Source organism: Colossoma macropomum, unplaced genomic scaffold (assembly GCF_904425465.1).
Source record: "Colossoma macropomum unplaced genomic scaffold, Colossoma_macropomum, whole genome shotgun sequence".
NCBI classification, from domain to species: Eukaryota; Metazoa; Chordata; class Actinopteri; order Characiformes; family Serrasalmidae; genus Colossoma; species Colossoma macropomum.
In genome coordinates this window covers 33,766,278-33,792,212 of record NW_023494802.1, presented here as the reverse complement: position 1 = coordinate 33,792,212, position 25,935 = coordinate 33,766,278, and the positions used below count along the sequence as shown (strand labels likewise).

General features: G+C 43.2%; 2 protein-coding genes across 3 annotated transcripts; both read left to right on the top strand.

Annotated features, from left to right (window-relative positions):
• The first annotated feature begins 562 nt into the window (after positions 1 to 562).
• On the top strand, positions 563 to 18,055 carry nr1d4a (nuclear receptor subfamily 1, group D, member 4a). The gene is made up of 8 exons (XM_036592482.1): positions 563 to 1,006; positions 12,605 to 12,904; positions 13,016 to 13,104; positions 13,363 to 13,507; positions 15,580 to 16,160; positions 16,405 to 16,590; positions 16,713 to 16,923; positions 17,489 to 18,055. Exons 1-8 carry the CDS (start codon positions 991 to 993, stop codon positions 17,683 to 17,685), a joined length of 1,725 nt encoding a protein of 574 aa, XP_036448375.1. The 5' UTR covers positions 563 to 990; the 3' UTR covers positions 17,686 to 18,055.
• A 4,648-nt stretch (positions 18,056 to 22,703) lies between these two features.
• mfsd5 (major facilitator superfamily domain containing 5) lies at positions 22,704 to 25,909 on the top strand. Of its 2 annotated transcripts, XM_036591669.1 has the most exons (3): positions 22,704 to 22,958; positions 23,278 to 23,325; positions 23,442 to 25,909. In XM_036591669.1, the coding sequence occupies exon 3, from the start codon at positions 23,554 to 23,556 to the stop codon at positions 24,997 to 24,999; it is 1,446 nt and encodes a 481-aa protein (XP_036447562.1). In that variant the 5' UTR covers positions 22,704 to 22,958; positions 23,278 to 23,325; positions 23,442 to 23,553; the 3' UTR covers positions 25,000 to 25,909. The 2 variants fall into 2 exon arrangements, with proteins under 2 accessions (XP_036447562.1, XP_036447561.1); XM_036591668.1 differs by lacking the exon at positions 23,278 to 23,325.
• The last annotated feature ends 26 nt before the right edge of the window (positions 25,910 to 25,935 follow it).

The window sequence follows — 25,935 nt, the reverse complement described above, 5'->3', positions numbered from 1 at the left end:
GAAAGTGGGAGCAAGAAAGTTGTTCAAGTGCTGAACCAACAGTAGAGAATGGAATTAAAGATTTTAAAAGAATTAGGAGGTACATTTGAAGGTTTTAAATGAAAAATACAGAAAAACAATCACAAACATACTTTAGTAAAAGCTTTTATTTTGAATGCCTACACAGTGCAAATGGACTCATTTATTTGCGCATAACCGGGTAGATGTGAATGTCAGTAACCCACCTCAGATGACACTCCATGTTTTTGTTTTTTTTTAAATAATCGCGCGCGCAGCAGTCACGGTGAGCCCCGCCCACAGTCCACGTGCTCGCGCCCCCTCTCTACTTGCCGCACGCGCCCTGCTTTGCATAAAATGTGTGTCAGTAGGGCAGCGATGTGGCCGGCACATGCAGAGTGCACATGCACGGTGGGCTTTACGGGCTCAGCAGCGCGCGCCCTCCAATGAGAGCAGAGCGCGAGGAAGTAGAGGAGTGCGCGAGATCGAAAAAATAAAAGCTCCCCGTCACCGAGAAACGACTGCCGTTTAAAGTGGGTCCCTGAAAAAAAAAAAGAGGGAAACAAAAACACGTCAGTCACATTTCCCAGTCACCTGAAAACGTGATTGATGTGGGTGTGGAGGGGTGTGTGTCCGTAGGTGTGGAGGTCGAGTTTGACAGTTCAGCCCCGGAGATGCTCAGCTCATACACGGCTTTACTCTGAGCGCACGAGCATTGCACAGGTAGCTGCGAGCTGAACAGAAGCCCGCTGGACACTCTTGCCTGACGGTGTAGTTTTTTGGGTTTTGTCTTTTTTCAAAGGAACGGTTGGCACACTTGCCTCGTGCCCTGTGCTCGCTCCGTTTGGCGCGTGAAAGCTCTGTGCGCCGGTATTCCATGATACCTTCACCTGTTTCGGTTCTGCTTGTGCTGCGCTGAGAATCTGAGACTGACTTGAGGACAGAGAATATATTTATTATTATCCTTTAAAGCTCGAGTGAGACATATCAAGGATGGACAACAGTCCGGGTAAGTAAACGGAACGCTGTTTGTTTATTTATTTGTTTATAATGATTATTGTAATGATAATAATTGTTTATGACTATTGTAATGATAATAATACTACTATTGCTTTTACAACCAATAATATTAATGATAACAAGGGGCAACTACAATAATAATAATAATAATAATAATAATAATGTCATTTTTCATTCTTATTCATGTGTAAGCTGGTTTCTTCACATTTAAACACTATTTGGGCTTCTTTGGTAGCAGTGTTGAAGTCATATACCAGTTTCTTTTCTTGTGCTTTCTTGTTTTAAGCACTCAGTGCTCTTTAGCTGTGCTATTTTTCTTGTGCTTTCTTGTTTTAAGCACTCAGTGCTCTTTAGCTGTGCTATTTTTCTTGTGCATCCTTGTTTTAAGCACTCAGTGCTCTTTAGCTGTGCTTTTATTTGTTGCATTACATGCTGTGAATCCAGTGGCATTCTCTGAAGTTGTATTGCTACACGGGCTACTTTCCTGCTTGGTTAAAAGTTCAGCGTGTAACGACTGCAAGGTGGATGTATAACTATGTCGAGCGTCAGAGCTCCTTTGCAGCCCAGCAATGATTTGCAGACGTTAACTCTGTGCTTTAACACAACCACAGGAATTGCTGTAGGCTACTTGAAGGGCTCGGCTAACAGACCTCACAAAGCAGCTCCGCAGCGCTAACAGTCACTGCAAAAGAAAGGCGTTTGCGCTGCTGGGTTGAGATGGGGAGGCGCGCCCTCTGCCGGACACAGGCCCATAGCACAATAACACAGATCCGCTTCAGCAAAACTTCCTCGTCTTTCTGGGCTGGTTGTTTCCCACATGATAAACACGCTGTCTTTATCGTATCACTTTAAGCTCCTATCATAGAAGTCTAGGCTCACTGGGACAGTGCTTGACCCCCTCAGGTATTGCCACAAGCCACGAGCCTCTGCTGGATCAGCCCACCTAGTCCACTTGTGCCCGGCTAATTGAGAGGGTGATTCATTTCCAAAGGCTTGAAGTCACGTTCCGGGACAGGTGATGCGAACAGTGTCTCGTGCGTGATCGCGCCCTCTCGACTCCTTGGAGTCAACGGAAATCCTGCTTTGCACATGTGTGGCATGGAAAACATAACACACCTCGTGTTTTTCTCAGCAACTCGAGTAATCAGTGATAACGCACACAGGACAGAAAAATGAAAACATCACGTGACTCAGTGATAAGGGGTGATCAACTGCTCTGATGATGCACGAGCTAATGAAGAGTCAGTCTTGGCATGTGCAGGAGCGAAGCTGGAACTTTTAGAATGGGGTGGCCACGTTGGACATGGGAGTTTTACTGGGGTGGCACAGTGCTAGGAAAAAAGAAATACAATAGCGCTACTGTATTAAAATGACGTAAAACGTGATGGCGTGGTGTTTCCCTGTACATTAGTAAATCTGCTCACTATTTCCACAGGAATAAAATATTATATCAGCACAAATATAAACTGAAACACAAAGCTGTTGATGTATTTTATTCATTGTGCATCTGAATTCAGTAAATTAACACATCGTTTTTTTCAGTGCACAGAAAAAATCAAGTACACAGGCCATAAAAGTTGCTCCTTCAGGTTACCAGGTCATACACTGAGTCCACTGAGGAGAAAGCTAGTCCGACTGCACTGTATAAGGACCTAAGGAGAAAAAAGCCTGACCTCTCTTTAGCACGCACGTATTCCATAGATGGAATCTGGCCTACAACATATGCATATGATCAGCTTCAAAAGTAATCAGCATAATAAACGATTCTATCTCATTTTTGCTGGTTTACTCGTCTTACTGTTACACAGCCTACTTCATAGAGTAGCACACATTCACTCGCCAGCAAAATGAGCCCATCACAGCACGTTATGCTAATTATTAAACACAGACTCATCCGATTCTTAGAGCTAATTGGTAAGGACCAATTCACACAGGCTAGATAGGACAACCTTTTCTGGTGAGTGTTTTACTGATAATTGCTGACGGTTTCCCATAACATGGCCAGAAGGGAGGCCATACTTCACTGCTAGGGTGGCGCTGGCCACCCCGGCCACCCCTTGGCTACGTCTCTGTGTATGTTCAGCCCACAGAGCCAGCACAGTTAAAAAGTAATAACAAACAGTAACCTATGAAACACTGACCAAGGCTATGACGTTATGATCTGATTAATTTGTAGCCTGTACTGAAATGGGGTTAAAATGACACTGGGTCCTGTTACAACCGGACGCAACAGTGTTCCGACTGCGCTTTGAGGGAGTTGTTTTTCTACATCATCAGAGTGCAAAAAACGATGTAGATAAATAAAAATTATGCAAATATATATATATATATATATATATATATATATATATATATATATATATATATATATATACAGTTTAAGCAGTGATGAGCAATGCATTACATAGCGCATAGCGCTAATACTAAAGTCCCTGTGAGTGTGTGAGTGCAGGATAATGCAGGCTCATGCGGAGTCAGAAGAAGAATCAGCACCCCTCCCCCTCCCTCCCTCCCTTCATCCATCCATCCATCCGCCCGCTCTCCTGCTCCCTTTAATTCCGCCTTTTTAGCTCCAGCAGCAGCAGCTCGGTTGCGCGCGCCGTGTTTCCCTGCTGCCTCACGTGGATGCGCTCGCTCAGCCGCGTGCGGCGCGTGATCCCCGGGTGCCCCCCCCCCACCCCCCACCCCATGCACACACGCACGCATACACACACACACCGTGCGCCTCTTTCACGGACTCTTCTGTTTTGATGCTGCAGAGGAAAAGAGGCAGCTTGGTCAGTGGGTCAGCGAATCTGCGCGTGGAAGCGCAGCGCCTCGTCACGTTTTCCCGCCTCATGCAGCTCCTGTTTTTCCCCCCATCGAAAGCCAACGGAGGCTGTTTCTATTAGTAAGGACTTTGAAGTATAAACATAGTCCTAATCACAGGTGTCCCTAACTATACAGCCTATACAGTACTGTGCAAAAGTCAGAGACCTGCCTTCATTGATTTAACTCTCAGTCAAAACATTAAGGATAAGTTATTAATTTTTTCTTAGATATTTCTGAGGAAGCCACTTGCATAAGCAAGGTGAACATCAAAGGAAACAGGAGTTCAAAACATGATAAAAGAAGTACAGAAAATGGGACTCATAACAACCGTGCAGGAAATGGTAGACCACCAAAACCCGTTCCCATCAGATAAACAGCACTTAAAGTTTTCATCTTTGAGAGAGGGGAGGCAATTTTGCTTCAGATCTGAAAAAATCCACAGGTGTTTCTGTCCATCCTTCCACTGTGAGAAGACAAATCAGCACTATGAGTCTGAAAGGATGTGCAGCACTATGAGTCTGAAAGGATGTGCAGATGCGCAACTGAGAAAAGGAAATGGTTAAAAAAGAAGAACATTTGCAAATTAAACGAAGAAGCTGCTGGTGTTCTCAGAACAATAGACTGACCACCCCAGAGTCCAGACCTCAACATCACTGAATGTGTTTGTGATTACTTGGATCATGTGAAGCAGAAAATAGAACCAACTTCTAAGACTGAACTTTGGAGGTGTGGAAAAGCAACTCTACAGGCTTCTTAGGAAAATTGAAATCAGGTCTCCTGAAAAGAATGGAAGCTGTAGGCTGTTCTATTTAGTTGTTGAGGCTTTTGTACATTAGAATACACATATTGGCTGTTTTGACTGGTAGTTAAATAAATGATTACCAGTTCAATCTCTGAGTTTTGCATAGCGCTAAAAGAAACTGTATGCTGTATGCTGCAGAGGAAGCAGAATGCTCTGGTTTCACTGAGCTTGTCTGGTTGACTTGTTTATCCCCTGTTACGCACGCTGTAGCATATAACCTGTGCACACCCGTTATGATATAAATACACTTGTTATGTATTTCACTGGCACACATTGACTGGCTGCTTCACATAGTTCACTGAGGCTTTGGCCTACTTGGTGACGTGATTTCCCGCTTTATTAATCAACACTGACATTCTCACATTGATTAAACAGCATGCTGAGTATGTGTGCTGCCCTACAATCTTAAAAAAAGATCTTCAAGGGTTATTTAGTAAAGGGAATGGTTCTTTTTAGAACCATGAGTTCTGTATAGAACCACTTACTTAAATGCTTCTTTGCATGGTCAAATCGTTCTTCAGATTGATGGAGAATGTGTTGTAAATGGTTCTATATAGCACCTAAACTGTTCTAGTGTTATGATGTCAAGCTTGTAACAATAGAAGAACCCTTTTTGGTGCTATGTAGAACCATTTCCAAAAAGCTTCCATATAGACCTGTATACAGCACATTCTCCATCAAGCTGAAGAACCATTTCACCATTTCAAAAAGTGTACATGCATCACTTATGTCTCCTGAGCTTGACCTCTCACGTTTGGACGTCGATGGAGAGTGGTAATACAGGAAAGGCAGCATGACTCGCACCCCACAACTCTTGGAGAACTGAAACGTGATAATATGATATGGAAGATGTACCATTGTTAGTCTTTTACTTAGCTGCATGACACAAAGAGACAAAGAGAGATAGAGAAAGAGAGAGAAAGGGTGAAGGGAGGGGGGAAGAGGAGCTGGGGTGAGAGTGTGAGAGGGGGGAATTATTGTAGAGCGCTCACGTTCCTGTGCCTGCCTCTACTCACTAGCAGATTAGAGTTTGCACGGGTAGACTAAGCTCATGATGAGCTGCCGGGGACCTGCTGATTCCTCATTTAACACAAGCGTTTCCACTGACCCCAATTTGGACTAAGTTGAGCAAGAGCAAGCCCTTCATGTAGCCTATGGTGAAATGGTTTTTTTATACCACAGAAGAAGCAATTCTAGAAACTTAAAGAACTTTTCAACAGATGCACTCCTAAAAATGTGCCAAAAAGGGTTCTTTGCATGAAGAACCACTTTTGGTTCCCTACAAAAAATTTTCATTGGATGTTTGTTCAGAGGACCATTTATGTATTTGAGATATGTGAGAGTGAGGAACCTTTTTAAAGTTCAAAGAACCTCCACATAATGTGAAGAAGTAGCATAGAACCATTATATTATGTGGTTCTTCAGGCTCACAGATCTCATTTTCGAACATGCGATTTCTTCAAGGAACCCTTTGTGGCACCTTTAAGAATATTGTTCTTTAAAGCAGTGGTTCTCAAACCACAGACGATCCACATTTTTGCTCTGTGTTGACCATCTAAGGTCGGTTTAATGAACCACTGCTTTAAAGAACCATATTTATTAATGAGATGTGTGAGTGTGAAAATAGTTTAAAGAACCATTCACATAATGTAAAGGTTCTAGCAGGAACCCTTACAGTGGTATAGAACCATTATATATGTGAAGATTCGCTTTAAAAAGTTCTTGACACTCACAAATTTAATTTTCAAACATGGTTATTTAGGGACCTAAAAGGGGTTCTCCATGGCATTCATCAAGAAACCTTTTGTGGCACCTTTATTTTTAAGAATAGGGTTCTTTAAAGCCATACAGAGCAAAAATGTGGACCATCTAAGGTCTGTTTTGAGGACCACTGCTTTAGATAACCTTTAATAATACCTTTAAAAATGAATATTTATTAATGAAGTTAAAAAAAACCTTCCACATAATTTAAAGGTTCCATGCCATTTAAATGTTTCAGGTAGGTCAAGAACCATTTGGAAAACTTTGTTGTCCAGAGAGCACTTCAAAAGAATGACCATGCGGTTTCATTATCAGTAGCTAGATGTTTATCCTTCAACATATTGGACTGGATTCCTTCATGAGTGGCTGGATGTTTATCCATGACTACAGATTTCCGTGAAACACTCACATGTACGTCCAGGTGTGTGTGTGTATTTCCGTGTGTGGTTTGGATGGGGTCACTGAACTGGGTCTCAATGGTGAACGTGCCCAAAGGTTTTTTTTTTTCTCGAGCAGTACCACAGAAGAACCAATTCTGGTAACCTAAAGAACTTTTCAACAGATGCACTCTTAAAAATGAAAGTGCCAAAAAGGGTTCTTTGCGTGAAGAACCAGCTGAATGTTTATCCATGACTACAGATTTCCGTGAAACCCTCACATGTACGTCCAGGTGTGTGTGTATTTCCGTGTGTGGTTTGGGTGGGGTCACTGAGCCGGGTTGGGCTGACCAGTAAGTTGCAATCTCAGGTAGGGCTCACAGTCACACGCCTGTAAGGTCAGGCACAGCAGTGTGTCAATAATAAATCCACCACACACGTGCTGCCTGAAGGATTACAAAAACACTTGAGCCAAACAAATGCCATGTGCACGAGGAAAGACCAGAGCCGGGAAGGGGGTGGAGAGAACCACCAGTGGAAGCGTGCGCTTGTTTACATTTTTTTGGCTCTTGCAGTGTAGGTTCTGTGCAATGTGCAGTCCGCAGCCTCTTAGAAACCTTTTCCTGTTATTTACCTGGCAGTCATAAGGACATCCTTCAAGGAAAAATACTATACGATGTTGGTTAAGGCAATGGGCTACATACTTTTGTTTATCTCTGGACGTGAACATGTGCACTTGGAATGCCCATGTGTTCACGTCGCTGTTCATTTCAACAGCTTCCCAAGAAGTTTGCACATGTTGCGCCCTTGTGTTGTAATCCCACAAGACCTATTCAAACGCTTTAACAGAAAATGGGAATGCCTCTCTTGCTTAACCCTTTACTGCATTGTGTAGCCATATGGCAACAATGATTTGATTTTTTGGCATAAATGCAATAAAAAAAGTCACCTTTTTTCAGTTCTAGTGTCTAAAAGGCTCTCAAAGTGTATAACTCCATATTAATACACAACTTTAAGAAAAATGATTTGATGCTTTAGCCAAGGTGTCATATAAATTGATGAAACATAATTATAGCCTTATGGCAACAGTATACAACAATGGAACTACAATCAATGCATGCATTCTTTACTGCATTGCACACTGCTTTTGGGCACATTGGAAACAGCCATTTTAATACTACAAGTTGATGACTTCATTGATATGATTGTATTCATACTTTTTTATGTTATGAAAAACACCTGTACACTTAGTGTATTGGTTTACTCCCACTGTGTCCAATGCAGATTGTAGTTCCACTGTTTCATGCTGTTGCCATATGGCAGCAAAAAGACCCCTTATTTGTCCAATTTTGTTTAAGATTTTTCTTAATAATGCCATTCTCAATAACAAAAATCATATAAATATTTTTTGTGTATTTTATGTCTATTACCAACTGTGTTTTATCATTTAGCATAAACTAAAAATATCAAGCCAGTAAATATTCGAGAAAAATAATCTTGCTTTAGAAATATGATTTGACAAAAGTACTTGTGAAGTCTTTGTTCAGGAGTCACAGTTTAGGACCGTACTGTAGCATTTGCCCAGCCACTGATGGATGGCACTTGTTGTTAAACCTCAGTCACCGCTGGATGCTGCTGTGGGAAGATTGATGGAGTAGCTTCAGGTTTTATGGGACATCAGGTCATCTGGGACGGGCGTCAGGCCTGAGTGGGCCATATATGTCAGAAAACAACACTTTTATTCAGGTTCTTGAATTTCTTTAAGTGTAATCAGCCTATATATTTATAGTATTTGAGTATTTTGCTCGTGTAAAAAGAATAGACCAGTCCACCTTACAGCAGACCAAGCCTCTTCTTGTTGAGGGGTGTTTTTTGTTTGTTCTGTATTAGTTGACCATAACTGAGATAAACAAGAGATTCTTAGTGTCCCATTTTGCTGAAGGACAACAATTGGAATAAACTAGAGTTCCTTGCTGTCCTGTATTAGCTGATGGATCATTAATACCTGAGTCCACCCTACAGTGGACCAAACCTTTGGGGGTGGGGGGTGAGGTGCGAGGCAATTGTTAAAAGAATACCAGCTGCAGCAGCTGAAACTAGAACAAACAAGAGTTTGTTCTATGATAGCTGATAAAGCATAATTGGAATAATCGAGAGTTTCTTACTGTCCCATATTAGCTGAAAGGCCATAATACCTGAATCCACCTTACAGTAGACCAAATCTTTGGGGGGGGGCGGACAGAGCAACTGCTAAAAGAATACACTGGTGACCACTAGCTTGGAACAAAAAGAACAGAAAATTTTGTCCTATATTAGCTGATGGACCATAACTGAGATCAACAAGAGTTTCTTAGTGTCCCATATTAGCTGAAGGATCATTAAAGGGTAATTCCACAGTTTTTTTAAATTTCTGCTTAATATAGTGGTCGAGTTGTCAACAAAATCATTCAGAGTGGTTTGATGTGAAAGGGCTCATTTGTAGAGAAACTGATTACTACTTCTTCACAGTGGTGCTGATAGGAACCAGGGGTCCGGATGTCAACAGTGCAAATATAGCCATTTTATTTACTACCCAAAACTACCCGTTAACCTACATGTGCCTTCAGAGTTTATATATGTAATGCTGATTATGGAAAAATAGTGGACAATCTGAAAAATTTTGCCTTAGAACATCCTTCATGTATTCATCCACCAAGGATGGATTAAAACAAACTTATTAAAATACATTTAGACCAAAACTCTATCACAAAACTACCATAAAACATTGCCTCAGACATCAGGCAGTGTATTCATAACCATTTTATTATATAACTTCCTGCGGTGTAGCTTCCTCAGACGTTCGTATCACCACCACTGTGAACAACTGTGACTCTGTAAGTTTCAAAGGGTTTCACACCAAGCCGCTCTGAATGATTTTTCTAATATGCCAACCATTTAATTGTGCAGAAAGTTTAAAAATCTGGTGGAGTTCCCCTGTAATGCTTGAGTCCACCCTACAGTGGACCAAAGGAGGGGGCAGCTGAAACAAGAGCAAGAGTGTGTCCCATATTAGCTGATGGACCATAACTGAGATAAAGAGCTTCTTAGTGTCGTCTATTAGCTGAAGGACTATAATACGCGGACCCTCCCTACAGCGGACCGACCCTCTGTTGCCTCACATCTGCCTCGCCTCGGCTTGTTTGGCCACGCAGCACATTCTAAAGAAACGTGACTCTTGCTCGTCTTTTGACAGCGCGTGCATCGCACTGCAATACTGTAAACGCCGCGAGCCCCGCGCGCCAGCAGAGGCATCCGCGGGCCTTTAATGCCGCGTTTGCGATCGCCGTACGCGCCTGCACGAGACTGCGGATTTCGCGCGGCCGCTAACCGTGTCACGGGTCCATGTGAGGCGGCGGTCAGGTGTCGTGCCGTGAGCCGGAGCTGGGCGCCGTGCCCGAGGAGCCGGGGCTATTATTGGAGCGCGAGGGAGGCGGCAGGACTCGCGGCCACGTGACGCCGGGCTTCGCCTCAGCATCAGCCAGCGCGCATGTGCACACAGTGGCGTGCGCCGGACAGAAGCTACAAGAGAAAGTGACGGCAGCGCGCAGCAAGGCTCGCGCAGTTTTGATGTAGTAAATAAATAAATAAATAAATAAATAAAAACAGGCTAAACGGAATGCGAAGCAGCTGTTTTGCGCAATGAACGGGCTTTGTTGTCTCACGGACGCCGGATGGGTAATTGGGCAGTCTGGGCATCGCGATTCGCGAGCTCTGTTGCTGAGCTACCGGTGTTATTTTTAGCACGTGCGTTCGTTTCGTCTGAGCGAGCAATTATGCCTGTTACAGGCAGAGCGTGAGGCAACGGTACTGAAAACACGAAAGTCTCTCTCTCTGTCTCTCTCTTTCTCTCTCTCTCTCTCTCTCTCTCTCTCTCTCTCTCTCTCTCGTGCAACATTACATCACTTTACCCTGAACTTAATGACTCCTGAAATGCAACGAAAATCCTGCCTGACAGCAGTTTGGAGCAGTTTGCTTCCCCTCACCACTGTTTAACTCCACTACTGAAACAACAGTACCTTTCCCACTGTGTGCTAATTTCACAATGACGCTATGACAGTTTACCCAAAGCCACAGCCCCTGTGTTATACATCAGAGGTATCCAGTTGAACTTCAGCCCTTGCAAGGCTGGTGTCCAGCACCATGTGGTGATTTCACTACCTAAACCAACTAGTTCAATCCATTAGGGGAATTCTGCTGATTTTTACAAAATTTCTGCATTCTGAGTATTTTATTGTAAATGGTGCATTGCAGAGAAACTGACTCGAAGAACCAGAGTTGTAAAATCAGTATCGCAAATGTAGTCATTGTATTTACTATCTAAAACAACCAGTGAAGCTAAGCGCAAGTTTTTATGAAACACTAAAGGTAAAACAGCAGTAAATCTAAAAAAAAAAGCCGTAGACAGTCTTCTTTGGATATTATTTTGCCCTACAACACACTGCACGTAACTCTCTGCCATGAATCTATTTAAAATAATATGTTTTTGGCCAAAACCTCATCTCAATACTATTATGAAACAATGTCTTGGACATCAGGCAGTAATAACTTTTAGCGAGGGAGCTTATAGAGGCGTTAAATTCTTCAGAGGTCTGGTTCCCATCACCACCGCTGTGAACAATTCTGACTTTAAAAACTTTACAATGCTGCATTTCAGATCAAATCACTCATATTAACCATTATGGAGAAATTCGAGAAATCCCCTATAATTGCCAGAGTTTTAATGGGCGTATTTGAGTAGGAGAATGACTGAACTGTGCAGAACTGCGGCCCTCCAGGACCAGAGCTGAATACCCCTGCCCTACACACATAATGAAAACCCTCATGTTACTTAATCTTGTTTACTATTGCAATATCTATGGGCAATGTATGCAGCTCTACTCCTTTGTAGCCTCCTTAGGACAGCGGTGAACGGGACAGAGGCAACGCTGTTCTAAGCAGGGCTAACCAAACTTAATACATGATAAGGAGTTAGATATAATATAAATATGTCACAACCAGTCATTGCAATACTTTCTTCTCTGTCTAGCACTGTTAGCCATGTGGGTTTATCACACTCTTGAATCACGCCTTATCAGCATATCTGATGACCCAGTTTTGGTATGGAATGTATAGCTGAGATGTACCGTTCTGATAATGAAATAGAAGTCAGTGATGCTTGCAAGAAAAGTCCGGAAATGACAGCGAATTCATAAAATGGCAAACTGATACACAATACGCCAGTCAGCAAAATACCTATTAATTACTAGGTACAGCATACAAAATTGCCACGACCCTATCTGGATTCAGCGGTTAAAGAGGTTTAAGATGAAGAAGGATGATTTTTGAGCTGATTACCAAAACCTAGACTAATCAGAATCACCACTGACACTACATGTAATCCAAGAAGATTAATCCATGTCCAACAAACTGGTCCCTCAAGTGAACTGTGCATTTCTTTTGATGGAAGCAAGTAAATATAAAATAAAAACATTTTTTGACATAAAGAAAGTAGAAGTTGTGCTTCTTTTTAATTTCAACACAGCCACCTTTGTGGAGATGTGAATTGTTTTCACAGCTGAGCGTCATCATCCTTCATTTTTAACCCATCATTGCTCACTAGCAGCTCAACACAGTAGTCACAACATTTCACACACAGAGAGCCAACAATGTCCTAATTAATCTGATAAAGGAGTTACAGAGAAAATCTTTGATTTGATTATATTCATTAAATATGTCTAAGTCCGCCAGCAGAACGGCCACTAGGGGGCCTGCAGATAGAGCCAACACACTGATGTATCTTGCTTTTGTACCATTTCAGGAGGTGTTATACTATATGCTGGCTCCAACGGCAGTGCCAGCCCTAGCCCAGGAAGTCCATCCAGTGGGTATCAGACCCAGTCGCCCTCCTCACACTCCCAGCCTTCATCCCCAGAGGAGGTCACCTTCACCGAGATTGGGGCTCTGAAGCAGCATGGTAGTGGTGGGACACCCCCATCTCCCAAACTGGTGTTCCAGTTCCCCGAGATCTACAATGGCTCCACGACAGCCTCCGGCCAGCATTCTTACTCACACCCCATCGCAGGCAAAAGGCCCTGTGGATTCACTGGCACCTTTACCAGTAAGCATCTGGTTTCACTGTTCTTAAGGATAACAAGGTCAGTCGTAACAGTGATAAACTGGTTCATGTTTTGTTTTCCTAATCTCTTCCTCTCTTCCTCTCCCTCTACAGAAACAGGAGGCATGGTTCTGCTGTGCAAGGTGTGTGGTGACATCGCATCAGGATTCCATTATGGTGTGCATGCGTGCGAAGGCTGCAAGGTAAGCCAGACTGATGCACTATACAGCTATCGTTCCCAACCCTGGTCCTCCTGTACCCTGGAAAGTTTAGTATTTTAGTATTTGTCACACTCTAGCACAACAACTTCAACTTAAGAAGGGATTTTTGACTAGCTAATTTGTTGGATCAGGTGTTTTGGAGCAGGGAAAACACCACAGGACCAAGGTTGGGAGCCAAATTGAAGCTCCCCCAACTGAGCCTTACATCTAAACGTGCCTCATGACTTCCACTCTCGCCAGGGTTTTTTCCGCCGCAGCATCCAGCAGAACATCAACTACAAGATGTGCGTGAAAAACGAGAACTGCCTGATTATGCGCATGAACCGCAACCGCTGCCAGCACTGCCGCTTCAAGAAATGCCTGGCTGTCGGCATGTCCCGTGACGGTGAGCCTTGCTACCACCACAGTACTACCAACACAGTGCCACAGTAGGGCTTCTGAAGGCACAGAACAATCAGGTCCCTCACCCCCCTCTCAACCTAGATTCCCCATTTAGTTTCTGCACCGTTAAGAAGTTTCAGGAGAGTAAGTTTCTTTTAGCCTAGGTGCAGGCTTGCTGCTGTCTTTCTCTTGCCCTTTGCAGTCCATTCTCCTCTTCCTTCTTCTCTCTCTGAGCTGCTTTAGCCTTCCTCCTGCAAACTCCCTAAGCTCACCCCTCCTCCACACCCTTTCCAGAGACAATGATTTATGAGGGCTGGAGTCATGCGGTCCCTTAAGCTATCTGTCATCTGGAAAACTGCAGCAAATACAAGAATTATTTTGGGAAATTGGAACACGGGCAACTTGATTACCCTGCGTGTGCCCTTATAATATCTCCGGCAATTAATAGCCTGCTGCTGCAACAATTAAGCAAGAGATGCAGAAAAGGAGATGAGGCTCTCTTCACAGCCCCCTCAGTGGAACAATGCTATCATCCATTTCCTTTTTCTGTAATTTAGCGCCAGAATAAACATAAGTCAAGGCGTTCTAAACCACCTAATTTAATGGCTAACGGCAATATCAGCTCAGCCCTGAAAACAAAACAAGACACAAATATGACACTTGCACATTGTGACCTACTTAGCGGGTTTGGTTGCGGTTCTTCTCTTCTCGTCAGAAGCTGTCAGTGAGCCATAGGGCACAATCAAGATGTGTGTGAACATGTGGGGTAGAAGTGCGAGTGGGTTTACATGGGTTATGATTGGGCACCGGGGAAAAATGGGTGAATGGGTGCAACACAGGAGGTAAACATTCCTGTTGACCCTCTCTATGTTGACTCTTGAGAGAGTTGAGAACCACAACCTAAAAACCCCTTTCTTTCGTTGCACCCATTGCACAAACAGGAAAACCTCATGTAACTGCCTTGTTGCCACATTAAAGCCGGCGCCCTGATTTTAGTTCAGGCAGTTGTGTGATTTTGGCTTTGTGATAGAGGCAGATGTTCAGTTTGACACGATGGCATGGTTTCACTTCCGCCGCCACCTTGCCATTTGAGAAAACCAGTCGTCAGGAAAGGATTAAATGTGTCTAACAGTGTTCTGCCTTGGTGGAGCATAGTTTGAGTATGGCCCTTACAGTTGGGTACTCATCTATCACAAAGGTGATCAGTTGATAAGAGGATGTAGAAGCCAGTGGTGACAATACTTCATCTAATACTTCCCTAATCTTAGAGATTCTCAGTTTAGGTCTCTCAGCTCTGTATATTATCTAGTTTTTTCAAACCTAGGTTTTGCAATAGTGAAGAAACACTAGCCAGCTTTTAGCCTGCACACCCAGCACCCTCTACAGCCCAAAGAGGGTGCTGAATTTCCCTTTCTTCATCTAACCCTACTTTATCATGTACTGCTCTCATTTACTTTTCCTCTCCATTGCTCTCTTGTCCTTCCTTTTCCCTGCCCTCTTCTTCACTTCTCTCTTCTCGCCTCATGTGCCCTGTGCTCTACAGTCTCTAATGGCCATCAGTCTTCCTCCCCATCACCAAGGCATTCTTATCACGTTCTGCCTGGCCCACTGCCCTACTTACTGGTCGAGAGAGGGAGAAAAGAGAAGAAGAGAGATGAAGAGAGAGAGAAATAGAGGGGAGGGACATAGAGATAGAGATTGGGGGATGCAGCATATGGTAGCATGAGTGCTATTTTTAACCTAACCAGCTGATGGATATTCTTAGAGAGGGGGTGAGGAGACAAGAGGTGAGGAGAAGAGAGGAGAAAAGAGAGTAGAAAAGGTTCTTATTAAATGACGAAGAAGCCAGCACCATTCTTTTGCACACTGTGCATGTACCCATATCTTGCATGTTGTATGTGCATTTATCGTATGCTATTTCTCCTGAACTCAGTTATCAAAGATACCATTTTCATATGGGTGTTCCATTTTTCAATCCAAAACTAGGCTCAATCTGTGTCTAGAAAGCGGCCACCTAGAGTGTCGCAATTAGTTGTATTTCACACTTAACTCAATGTGCCTTTGCATCTTTCATAGCTGTGCGTTTCGGCCGTATCCCTAAACGTGAGAAGCAGAGGCTGTTGGACGAGATGCAGAGCTACATGAACAGCCTGAACGAGTCAGCAAGCATGAACATGACCTCCTCCCCTCCCTGTGAGCCCTCAACAAGTCCCATAGAGATTCAGCCCAAAGAAGCCATCAGCTCCATGGCCAGAGCCTACCAGGACATCTTCCCAGGTGGTCAAGACCATCTGAGAAAGAGGGTGGCCAGCATCAGCACCAGCAGCAGCATGCCAACCTCCTTTCATAGCTCCCCTTCTCAGGAAAACAACTACACCCACACCAACCCTCCTGCAGTGTACCACTCCAGTGCCCCTGTGGGGTACACAGCACCCTCTCTCTGCCCTGTAGCCCACAATGACAGCAAATGCCCACTGTCCTCAATGGACAACGCTCGCTATAACTTCCCTGCATCCTCCAATCAGAACCACTGCCAGTCCACGATCAGCACGCCTCTGCAGCCCAACCAGGCCAATTACAGCAGCAGTTATTCGGCTGGGGAGATGCAGACCCAGACCTTGTGCCCATGGAAGCTTGATGCAGGCTCCAAAGTGCTGGTGAGTTGGCAGAAATGCTACATTTACTTTGCAACAGGTTTCCTTTGAGAGGAGAGACAAAAGCAGAAATAACATGGTTTTGTACAGAAATGAAAGGGTTGTAATTTCCTCTGATACAGTGATTCCCAACCTTGGTCCTAGAGTATCCTTGCCCTGGACCAGGGCTGGGAACCACTGTACCTCTTTTCAGTGTCTGAGGGTAGGCTTATATTTCACCATCCTTCTTTACTTCTCTGTTATCCAGGCCTGTCCCCTGAACGCATGTCCAGTGTCGGCACCAGGGGTCTCCAGTCAGCAGGTGTGGGAGTCTTTCTCACAGTGTTTCACCCCTGCAGTGCGAGAGGTGGTGGAGTTTGCGAAGGGCATCCCAGGCTTTCAGGACCTCTGCCAGCATGACCAGATCATGCTGCTCAAAGCAGGCACTTTTCAGGTACAGATGACTCATTTTAACAATCCTGTATCTTTCATTCCAATCTTCCTACCCAAGCTGTCTATGATTACTTTGCCTCTATATCATGGCCATCATTGTGCAATCCTCTATTCTCTTGCCAGGTCCTGATGGTGAGGTTCTGCTCACTCTTCAACCCAAAGGAAAGGACGGTGACTTTCCTTAATGGACAGGCCTACCCACTTGCTACCCTAAGAGCGCTGGGCATGGGCTCACTACTGGACGCCATGTTTGAATTCAGTGAGAAGCTGGCCTCTCTAGGCCTGGAGTCTGACGAGATGGCACTTTTCATGGCGGTGGTGTTGGTCTCTGCAGGTAAAGAAAAAACAGCTTGCTTACAGCTTATGTGACTCATTACAGCTGTTATAGCTCTTGTGAGTCATTGTCCATTGTCCTTGAAATTAAACAAAAAAACTTTCAAAGCCTCTCTAGAATGATGCGTTTCACATCAAATCACTCTGAATGACTTTGTTTATATCTTAAAATTGTAATTATGCAGAAATTTTGAAAAATCAGTGGAACTGGTCAGGGTCAATTAAAGCAAAGTTAAGATTATCCTAAATGGTAGAGAGAATCTGTAGTGTGATGCTTGTTCTACTATGTGAGAATCATCTTTGTTCTAAGATGCTTTCAGGAAACCAGTTCAGGTTTAGTAGGTGCTTGAGCAAGGAAATCATCAAACTGTGCTAGACTATGGCTCTGTTTTAGAAGAACATAACAACTGCTAGAATAAAAAATATATAGTTGTGACCTGAATGCCACTACACTTTTTTAAGAATAATTCATTGCACTTGAATGAATGCCTGCAAATGGGAACATTATGCAATTTTCAGTGGTGCATAACTTGTCATGGTATTTGATCATGATGGTCTCTTCACAGATCGTACTGGCATCTCAGATACGTCAGCTGTAGATCAGCTACAGGAGGGTCTGATCCGGGCACTGCGCGCCTTGGTGACTCGTCGTCGCCCTGACGACAGCACCCTCTTTCCCAAGCTGCTACTGCGCCTGCCGGACCTGCGCACCCTCAACAACCTGCACTCAGACAAGCTGCTGGCCTTCCACATCGACCCATAAGTTGTTCACACCAGCAAACCAGCCACAACCAGCCATGACTGGCCATTTAGAGCAGGGTTTCCTCTGGTTCAGAGGAAGACTGATCATTTAGGAGAAGCAGAGAAGAGTGGATGAAGCTCTCGTAAGAACATTTAAACTTTTGTGTCAGAGAGGGCATCAGACACAATTGGAAAGACAGTCATCTCAACTGGACTGAAAGAAGAGTGACTCTCCTTTTTCTCAGTACTTTCCATGACTCTTAAGAACATACAAAGCACCCCAAAATGTTTTCCAAGTGTCATTTCTTCAGAGGGGAGGGTGTTTCTTATTCATGTCATCGCTAACCAGCTTAACGATAGAACTGTCAAGGGACTTTTTCCAAGACCAAAAAAAGAGAAGTTCCTGTCTGGATCATTCCTCATCTGTCTTCTGTTCTTTGTCCCAGCACAGTCCTTCAGCCTACAACCAAGACCACAATATAGAGTAGAAGAATAAAGTATAGGGACCATTTAATGCTGAGTTTCTATGTATGTATGTGCCTGTGTGCAAGTGAAAAGAAAAAAAATGACCATGTACATAACACATAGATATTACAATGATTTAACTCATGTCATGTAGAACTCCAGTTCCAGACGTTCAAACATTATTCAACATGTGTAACCTGTGTTAATGTGAGTGACATTAAATAGCACAGTTTCAACTGTATCAATGAGCACAAGCACTCTAGCTGCAGCTTTAGTTTGAAAGAAGTGAATGGAAGTAATATCCTTTCTGGGATAGTATAATGCAAGTCTTGTATTTCATTTACCTTTTCTGTTATATGTCAAGTTGAATACAGTACATTGATTGTTGTTACTTGTTCTCCTCCATGGTTTAATCCGAATCTTGGGAGATGAAAACCAGCAGCCACCCTCCTAAACCCCCCAAGCATGTTGAGTTTGTAGTTGCTTATTTTTTCTGTTTTCTTGCTGTAAATATTGTACACCTGCAGGTATGTTTGAAGTAACTGTTCGGTACAGCGGGCTGGGATATCAGAGTCGAAAACAATATTCATCAAATTTATATTTTTGGAAAGTTATGTCTGGCGGAGGTGGGGCTTTGGGTGCCTTTGGAGTAGATGTTGTTGTTTATGTGTGTTTGTGAAAGAGAGCCCTCACCAGGTTGGCCGAAATAAGGAAAGATCAGATTATCCTGACACCAGCAGAGTCCTCTCACAGCCTTTACTGAGATTTAGAGGTTTTTATCAAGTCATTTGGACTGTCATGTGGAACATTTGATTGGTTGAGATTCTTAATGGTTGTTAAAACAATGCTATATGATGATGCTAATGTATATTTTGTAAATTGTATTCTTCCATAGACACAAGATAAATATGAAATTATCTATAACATGGTTTGGTGTATTTTTTTCCAGGCAATGTTATTCTAGTCCCTATGTGTCAAATACAAGGCCCACAGGCCAGGTCAGGCCCGTGGCACAATCCTATTGGGCCCACAAAATTATTTTAATTTTCTATTAATATTAGCCCATTTCACCATGAGCTGCACTACAATTCCTAGTATGCACTGCAACATAATGTGTGCTCCCACTCCTACCCCCTCCCCAACAAAGATCTATGGGACAGCACAATCAAAAAAAGATGCCAGGTCTCTTGTTCAAGCAAAAGGGCAGTTTTAAAAAAATTACTATGCACTGGGGACATTTGAAGAGGTTTAACGGTTATATGTAGCTAATTTAGTCTATTGTTTTATATAAAACAACTCATTTTTTATTTAAAATTATTTTTGAGCTGTTCAAGTATTCAGTGTCTATTTTTGCTGTCATAGTTTTGGCATACTTTGAATAAACAATAGCCAGTTGGGGTCATGGCAAAATGTTAAATAAAAATAAAATAAATACACAGCTGGCCCAGAAATTTGTTGAGGTTTTTTAATATGGCCCTATTAGCGGTTGAGTTTGACACTGCTACTCTAGTCAAGTCAAGGCTTTACCACAACTGGAAATGTCTCAAACACAGAGAAGTGATTGATTTTCACATCAATGAACCAAAATATCACAAAATAAACTATGACAGAAAAGAAATAAATTCATATTTTTAAATGAAAGTGAAATCTATGTTTTAAAGCAAATAAGCATAGTCTCCATAGAAATTTTGTATCATTTTGCAGTTAGCATCACATCGATATTAGGACATTTAGGTCTAAGTATTTTTTCTCTATGGAAAAATTGTATGCCGTTTTTGAAAATCAAAGTGATCGTGCACTGTAGTGAACTGTTTCAATCCCCAAGACGTTTTTTGTGTCCTACATACATTTTCCACCTGAATGTCACTGGATCCTCTGAATCATGAGGTTGTTAAACAGTAGAAATATGAACACTGCTACATGTGCTGTACACTGAACTGAAATTATACACAAACCAGCAAGCTTTGTCAAAAGTGGTAGTTGATTTCACAGCAGCAGCCAACAGTTTGAGTAGGCAGTGCTGTTATACAAATGACATGCTTGTAGCATGGAAGTAGCATTTTTTAAAGGGGCATTCTGGGTGTTCTAAACTGTACATACATTATGCAAATACATCATATAACCATTGCCCCCCTACGGGAATAAAGATGTTTTTTTACCGTTTCCAAGCATTAACATCAACTAACTGGCTTCCTTCTGCTGTAGTCAGATGTACTTATGTATCGGCCCCAGAGTTCTTCTAAAAAAGTTTTTCAAAAGTTTGTTTCACCTTCATGATACATCATCTGAAGTGGGGTTCTTTGTGTTTAAACTGAAAGATTTCACCCTTGGGACTACAGTGGCACAGCTGTTTACAACAGATGCAGCAATGATTACATTTTCATTTTGGCCAGAGTGTTGTTTTAAGAGCGCATGGTTTAAAACTAAACAGCCCTAAAAGATTTCTGCTAGTGCCTTGTGCAACCTCACACAGTGATTTGGCCATTTGTGACCGGAGCTTTAATGCCACTTTGTGGAAGATGTTGAATAGCTCCCCTACTAGCAATAAGCTCAAAATAGCGCTTCCCACTCTCTACTGAACCCCATGCGTTTTGACCAGTTGTAATGCCCTGAACATGCGGGGTTTTACAGAGAACGAGAATGGTGTCTCAGTCATTCAACTTCTCGGAGCTAAATTTAGGCCAAATTGTGGCAGACAGATCAAGGTCACTAAGCTATTGATTCAAAAGAAGACTGACATTTTAATAATTAGTCAGCTTATTCAATATACACCCACTGCTTCTGACACACACAGATATTCTTTGGCAGATGAGAAACTATCAAGCTAACAGAATGACTTACCCAAATAGCAACGAGAAAGTGATTTCATACTAGTTTTTTGTTATCTGGCTGCTTAATGGAAAGAGTAGATGGTTACATTTCACTCAGAGTGACCTCTTTAACACCAGGCTTAATTTTTACCTACTAATCTTAAGGCTTATTATCCAGTCACTACCATGAATTACTCAGTAACTACTATGAGGCGCCAATTTAAGGCACGTAGTTATGAGAGTGAGAAAAGGATATCGGCACCTGTCAACAGATCCGGCATTCCTTTACCCCTTAAAATCCCAGGCTATTACATACTAAGGCCTATTATTCAGTAACTACAGCGATTCCAAAGCAAAGTGGTTGATCTATACATAGGTTACTGAAGTGTGTGTAATAAATGTACTTAAAAAACACTTGGCAAATACCAAAACATGTTCTGTGGTTGGAAACACGTAAGAGTTCAAAAGACAATGGCCAGACTTGTTCAAGCTGACAGGAAGGCTATAGTAACTTCAATAACCACTATTTACAGCATCTCTGAATGTACACTGAACAGGCTACAACAGAAGACCACATTGGGTTCCACTGTTGTCAGCCAAGAACAGGAATCTGAGGCTGCGGTGGGCACAGTCTTACAGACTACAGAAGAATAAACTGAAGATTAGAAAAATGGCTGTTCTGATGAATCTAGATTGGTGTAAAATTTGACGTAAACAGCATGAATCCACGGACTCAACCTGCCTTGTGCGAACAGTTAAAGCTGCTGGTGGTGTAATGATGAATCCATGCCACAAAGAATTCAGGCCGTTCAGAGAGAAAAGGGTTATATTTAGTATTAGAATGATGTTCCTATTGAAGTGGCAGAAGAGGCTGGTGAGAGTACATTAATATGCATAAATTTGAGTGAGAGAGAGAGAGAGAGAAAGAGAAAGAGAGAGAGAGAGAGAGAGAGAGAGAGACCTTGACAAAACTGTGTCATGCTGCCACCATGTGACCATGCACTGACTTGCAATGGTCTACTGAGGCCTTACCTCTCTCTGAAATTCAGTTCTCTAGCTCTATTTCCCTTGAAATAAAGTTTCAGTATAATACGACACCTACTTATAAACATACTCCCGCCTTTTTCAGTTAGAGGCTTCAAAATGTATAAATTACTACTACACCACTAAACCAATCGAGTTTTAAAAGCAGCAATGTATTTGTCAGGGGACAGTGCCTATTAATAAGCACTATCAACAGAACTGTAAAAAGGGTCAGAGCTAGCCAAAAAGGCTAATTTTAATCTGTTTTCCCTGGTTAATGTTCGTTTATTTAAGAAATACATTTCAGGAATCCCTGATTCCTACACAAAATAGCCTTTATGTTATAAACACACTGTTTCCTTACCCATGGTCCAATCACACGGGGCTTCTTGGGTTACTTTTTAATGGAAGACATGCCAGATAACAACAGTTTAGCTAGTTAGCGACGGCTAGTTTCATTCCCTATACTAAATATTCTAACGCTCAACATTCCTGATGCTACACGTTACCTGACCTATACTTACTCAGTACGAGTGAATGGTCCATTTTTATCTGTAGTGAAGCACAAAACAGACCAATTTAAATGTTTTAAGGGTTAAAAAAAAAGGTTCGCTACACAACAGCAACTTTGTAATGACCACTCACTTAGAAAATCAGCTAGACAAAGCAGACAGACAGCAAAGCTAACCTGTCAACATCCTCAGCCACACACTCCTGTGACGTCAGTCGTTGTGACGTGGACACGTCGTTTTGCTCACCTAAGGCGGAAGCGCAGACGGACTTGGTGCTAGCGGCTAATTTTTATCGCGTTATGATAGCATGGAAAAAGTGTTTTGGTGTAAACAAGCACAACAAGTCTGTTCAGAAACCGTGTACCGCGATAATACGAATCTAAAAGACGAAACTACTGTTTTTACCACGGTTGACTGCAGCGTTGTGGACATTTGCAGCTAGCTGGTTGGCTAACGGCGTCTGGCTGAATTGCCAACTTCACAAGGTAAATTCAGCTCAGCCGTGCGTCTCACTAACTCAGCTAACTGGGCTTAAGGCTGTAGTTTTACTACTACAGAGATGTTAGCTTATGGTAGCTGTCAGTGTTTGTTCCCTCAAACCCATGTTTTTGTGAACGTGCGAGTTACAAGTCGTCGCTGCCCAAAAGAACAAGTATCTCAATTCAGTTTTCGTTTTTCTTCATCATTTGAGCACAGAAGCTGACTTTTACGTTGTGTGAAAATGTCATGAGTGGACCAACAAAAATGTTCCTTTACATTAACTTACACTGAAAGTAATTGAAGTGTTTGTTTTCTCCTTCAAAGTTACCATTTGGAGATACTTGTTTTTGTTTGGACAGCCATATTCATGTGGTATGGGCTCTTTCATTGGATGGTTACATTTCTCTGTTGATGGCCAAATAAAAATAAATTTATTTTAAGGTTAGGCTTTTAATTCTTACCATGATGTGTTCTGCATCTGTTTATAGCCTCTTCTTCACAACATGAATCTCAATGGAGTAAGACTGTGAAGAAGAAAATCAGGTGGTGGGGTGGATCAGGAGTTATCCAGAGGCATCTGAGGTCTGACTGCAGTCTGCCATGTTTGTGACTGCTTACCTTGCATTTGTGGCCTTGGCGGTCCTGTGTGTGGGTCTGGAGCTCACTGCACGGCGCCTTGCTTCACCACAAGCCACTCAAGCGACAGTTGCCAACCCAGCTTTCCGCCGGTTCCAGAGGCTCTTTCTGAAAACCTACCTGCTGGCTCTGTGGGCCGACTGGCTGCAGGGGCCGTACCTTTACAAGCTCTACCGCCATTACAGCTTCCTGGAGTCACAAATCGCCATACTGTATGTGTGTGGGCTGGCCTCCTGTGTGCTGTTCGCTCCTGTGGCTGGCTGGCTACCCCAGGCTCTTGGACGGAGACAGACCTGCTTGCTCTTTTGCGTAGCCTACTCTGTCTGCTGCCTCACCAAGCTGTCACGGGACTACTTTGTGCTCATTCTGGGCCGTGTGCTTGGCGGACTCTCCACTTCCCTGCTGACCACTGCCTTTGAGGCCTGGTATGTGCACTGCCATGTTGATGTGCATGATTTTCCCAAAGAGTGGATTCCTGTGACATTCAGCAAAGCTGCAGACTGGAATCATGGACTGGCAGTGGGTGCTGGACTAGTGGCCAATCTGTTCGCAGAGTGGCTGGAGCTGGGACCTGTAGCCCCTTTCCTTCTTGCCATCCCCAGCCTGGCTGCCTGTGCTTGGCTGGTGTTTTCTGAATGGGGTGCAGAAGATAAGCTTGAAAAGGGAGAGGGGGACAGAAATGGCCCTCTGCTTGGCCTTCCAAACACACCTCAGGTACGTGTATCAGCTCAGGCCCGTTTCTGGCGGAGCTGCTTGGAAGGTCTGCGATGCCTGCTGGCGGACCGCCGCGTCATGCTTCTGGGTGGGGTGCAGGCACTCTTCGAGAGTGTCCTCTATATCTTCGTTTTTCTGTGGACCCCAGTGCTGGACCCTCACGGGCCTCCATTAGGCATTGTGTTCTCCTGCCTCATGGCGGCCAGCATGGCGGGCTCCATGCTCTTCCGTCTAGCTACGTCAGCCCGTTATCGGCTGCAGCCTGGCCACCTGCTGTGCTTGGCTGTGCTGCTGGCCTTCTTCTCCTTCTTCATGCTGACCTTTTCTACAGTGCCAGGCCAGCCCAGGCCTAAGGAGTCCCTCTTGGCTTTCCTGCTACTGGAATTGGCCTGTGGGCTCTACTTCCCTGCTGTGAGCTTCCTCCAGGGCCGTGTGATTCCTATGGAGCGTAGGGCCGGGGTGTTGGCCTGGTTCCGCCTGCCACTCCACCTGCTGGCCTGCTTGGGGCTGCTGGCCCTCCATGGGGAAGTTTCAGGCACTGGAGGAGGAGAGGCAGGCAGTGGAACAAGGCACATGTTTGCAGGGTGTGCTGCGATGATGCTGGCTGCATTGCTGGCTGTGGTGAGTCTCTTCACCCTGGGGAGGAATGACACAGACCTACGCCTCGAGGGGACCAAAGGAGAGGGGGAGATTTAAGGAGAAGGAAGACTGTAGTTATTATTATCTAAAATGAAGTACTTTGTACAACACGACTACTTGAAGTCCAAACAATATTTACAAAGTGCTGGACTAGATAGCACTTGCCAAAGCTGATGTTACTTTTAATTTTCATTTGTTTGGTCACTTCAGGGATGGCACTGGGATCACCATTGCCTTTCTTACGTATTCCGAGTCCAGTTTTGTGAGAGTGAATCAATGACAATGTGGAAAATTCAACATTTATTGTTTATGCCCTTTCTATATGGGACAACAATAAAATATTAGTGCTGCACTGTTTATTTACAGTACAAGTTGTTATGACTCTTTTTAACTTACTCACGTTTTCTGCTCATTATCATAGTAGTCTGTAGACCTTGCAGTGGATTTGTTGGGCTTCAGAAAGTATTCAATTTCAGCAACTTTCCCTGCTTCTCATTACAGTAAATTAAATGGTGGTGCAAGGTCATGTGTTTTCCAACCAAACACTGAAGTTACATTCCATCACCATTAGCATAAAATATCTAACTTGCATCTTCTCTAAACAATATTATTTCCTTTGTTTGATTGTCTAAAAAGTCGGAAGGATCGAAGTCACGTGAGGTTAAATTCAAATTGTCTGACATCCTTTGATGTTTTGTACTATTTTTAGATGGTTATTCTGTTTGACCATGGTATTCAGCAACTGTGAAAACATGAAACCATCTGACACATTTTGAATGTAAGAAAGAAGTAATACTGAATGTTTAACACTGGACTTATGAGGGTTGTCAGGTATTCCGAGCATGTGTCCAGTTGTGGCTGTCAAGTATTAAATAACATTTTGTTCAGTGATCTTCATAAATTAGATAAAAATGATTAAATATTAAAAGTGTAGCCTTTTGCCAAAATGCCTCAGTAGCTCATGCATTTGTTCCTGAATCTGCTTTTCAAAGA